The 2,847-nt window shown below is 40.7% G+C and overlaps 1 protein-coding gene across 1 annotated transcript; it reads left to right on the top strand.

The window, feature by feature from the left end:
• Positions 1-312: 312 nt before the first annotated feature.
• OR6P1 (olfactory receptor family 6 subfamily P member 1) lies at positions 313-1,266 on the top strand. Its single transcript, XM_006159083.2, has one exon. The coding sequence runs from the start codon at positions 313-315 to the stop codon at positions 1,264-1,266; it is 954 nt and encodes a 317-aa protein (XP_006159145.2).
• The last annotated feature ends 1,581 nt before the right edge of the window (positions 1,267-2,847 follow it).

The following is a 2,847-nucleotide window of genomic DNA, read 5'->3' as shown; positions in this document are numbered from 1 at the left end:
AGAGAAAAGCATGTCATGGATAAGAAAACAAAAATTTTAATTCTGGAGCTGTTCTGAAATCATTCATTAGGTATTTATTAAATACTTATTGTAGTTAAGATTTTCAAATTTTTGTCTACAACTGTTAAGCCTAAGAACCTTTTCCTTCAGGTAGGAGATAAAACAACAAAGTGAATGAAATAAAAGTAATAATTGATAATATACCACTGAGCATTTCCAGAGGTTATAATCTATGAGGGAATGTTACTTATTATGTCTACCTGTCTTCAACCTCTTCCTGTTATTTTTCAGGCACTTAAGCAGACAGAGATCATGAGAAATTTGAGTGGAGGCCATGTAGAGGAGTTTGTCTTGGTGGGTTTCCCTACCTCTCCCCCCTTCCAGTTGTTATTTTTTGTCTTCTTTTTTGCACTTTATCTGTTGACATTGTTGGAGAATGCACTCATCATCTCCACAGTCTGGCTCACTCCAAGCCTCCATCGCCCTATGTACTTTTTTCTTGGCCATCTCTCCTTCCTGGAGCTGTGGTACATCAATGTCACCATTCCCCGACTCTTGGGATCTTTTGTTACTCAGGATGGTAGAGTCTCCTACGTAGGTTGCATGGCCCAACTCTACTTCTTCATTGCCTTAGCCTGCACCGAATGTGTCCTGCTGGCAGTTATGGCTTATGACCGCTATCTGGCCATCTGTGAGCCCCTCCGCTACTCTAGTCTCATGCCTCCTGGTCTGGCCACCCGCCTTGCTGCTGCCTCTTGGGGCAGTGGTTTCTTCAGCTCCATGATGAAGCTTCTTTTCATCTCCCGACTATCCTACTGTGGACCCAACATCATCAACCACTTTTTCTGTGATATCTCCCCACTACTCAACCTCACCTGCTCTGACAAGGAGCAAGCAGAGCTAGTGGACTTCCTGCTGGCCCTGGTGATGATTCTGCTCCCCCTGCTGGCTGTGGTTTCATCATATGCTGCCATCATTGCAGCTGTCCTGAAGATCCCTACTGCTCAGGGACGCTGCAAAGCCTTCTCCACTTGTGCTTCTCATGTGGCAGTGGTGGTTATCTACTACTCCTCCACCCTCTTCACCTATGCCCGGCCCCGGGCCATGTACACCTTCAACCACAACAAGATCATCTCTGTGCTCTACACTATCATTGTACCATTCCTCAATCCAGCCATCTACTGCCTGAGAAATAAAGAGGTGAAGGATGCCTTCAGGAAGACAGTGCTGGGCAGATGCCATTATCCTAGGGATATTTCAGACTAATATACAGCAGTGCAGAAAGTAACAGGGAGTTAACAGGACCTTCTCAAGGAATCATAGAGTTGGCCTAAAGGGATCATACTTACCAGTTACTCCAGTTTCACTAAATATTTTTTTGGGGGGAGAGGTTTTTGCTATAGGGCACGTGCACTTGCCAGGCAGACAGAGAGAGACAAAGAGACAGAAAGTGAAAAATCACCCCCAGAGGGATGGTCACACCTCAATCCCTTCTCCTCCATTCTCCTCTCTGGATCCTGGGCACGCACACACATGCGCCCGGCATGAGTTTTAAGTCGCAGGTTCTGGGACTCGAGCCACAGTTGACTACATGGGAGTCCAGTGACATTGCCATTATGCTAACTGCTGGTCCCACTAAATATTTTCTGGAGACCTCCTGATACAAATGGAAGTTTATGAAGAGTTTGTTCCCTACAGCGGTTTCCAAACTCAGTGCGAACTAGTTACGTAAGAATCACCTGAGGGGTTTTTTTAATGAAGATTCCCTAGAAAATATGTGGAGAGTTTAATTGAAAATGTCTGAATTATAACCTAGCCACAATTTTTAAAATTTCCTAGGAGTTTCTGTTTCACAAATAGACCAAGCCCACTCTAGACCAAGCCTTTTAGACTCTAAGTGAGAAAATCTAGTATGAGAAAAGAAAGGAGATTGATGAATATGTCAAGAAAAATAATATGGGTTTTAATGTAGAATTTCAAAACTCCAGATTCTCAAATCTCATTTATATGAGAAATTGCAAGAGTGTACTATGCTCCAAGAACTAAGTTTTATAATAAATACTCTTTATTTCTAAAAACCTCTTATCTACTGAAAGTTAATGCAGAGAGATGCAAGTGGGATTCAGCTATATGTGCACCAATAAATATGGTTAAATAATGTCTTCATCTCTGAGTTTCAGAGAGATATGAAGCCAGTTGATTGCAATAATGTTAACTAGGTAGTAAGTAGCAGAATATAAGATATCTTCTCCAGCACTGTGACCAGTTTCTGTTTCAATTAGTGCCTGGGCCATTCCAGTTGTCAAATACTTAAATTTTAACCCTGGGGAAAAGACAAGGACATAAAATGACTTAATAAGGCAGATTAGAGAATGAGTGATAGAATGTAGATATTTTTGTTGTAATGTTGATGCCTCAAGTTTATAACTTGAATCATGAATGTTCTTAAGATTCCTTGGTTTTGGGAAAGTTGTTTGAACTGCTCAAAGAGATTTCCACATCCTGGCTCCAAGCTCATTTATATCTGAACGTCTCCATTTTGAACTAAACTCAGTGGTTACTTAAACATGATATATGAAAAGACAATCTAAATATTGAACTGACCAAATTTCAATAAACATAGGTTGTCAGGCAGTGCATATTTGCCTATTTTGAACCTGGTTATGAGTGGAGGGGGAGCAAAAAGAGATGGTTGTTCATCAAGGAAAACAACTTCATCAATAATCATTTTACATTTTTTCAGTATCTAAAATAAAATAACAAAGCAAAATCTGATGCTTCAAATAGTTTAAGTTGCTGTATCTCAATTTCTAAATAACCTAAGGAACTTCGCTAAACATGGCTAAG

This window comes from Tupaia chinensis, unplaced genomic scaffold (assembly GCF_000334495.1).
Source record: "Tupaia chinensis unplaced genomic scaffold, TupChi_1.0 Scaffold000623_1, whole genome shotgun sequence".
NCBI lineage: Eukaryota > Metazoa > Chordata > Mammalia > Scandentia > Tupaiidae > Tupaia > Tupaia belangeri.
This window is presented reverse-complemented; position numbering and strand designations above follow the sequence as displayed.

Coding starts and splice junctions, on each gene's coding strand:
- OR6P1 (XM_006159083.2), top strand. CDS start 313: ATGAGAAATTTGAGTGGAGGCCATGTAGAGGAGTTTGTCTTGGTGGGT.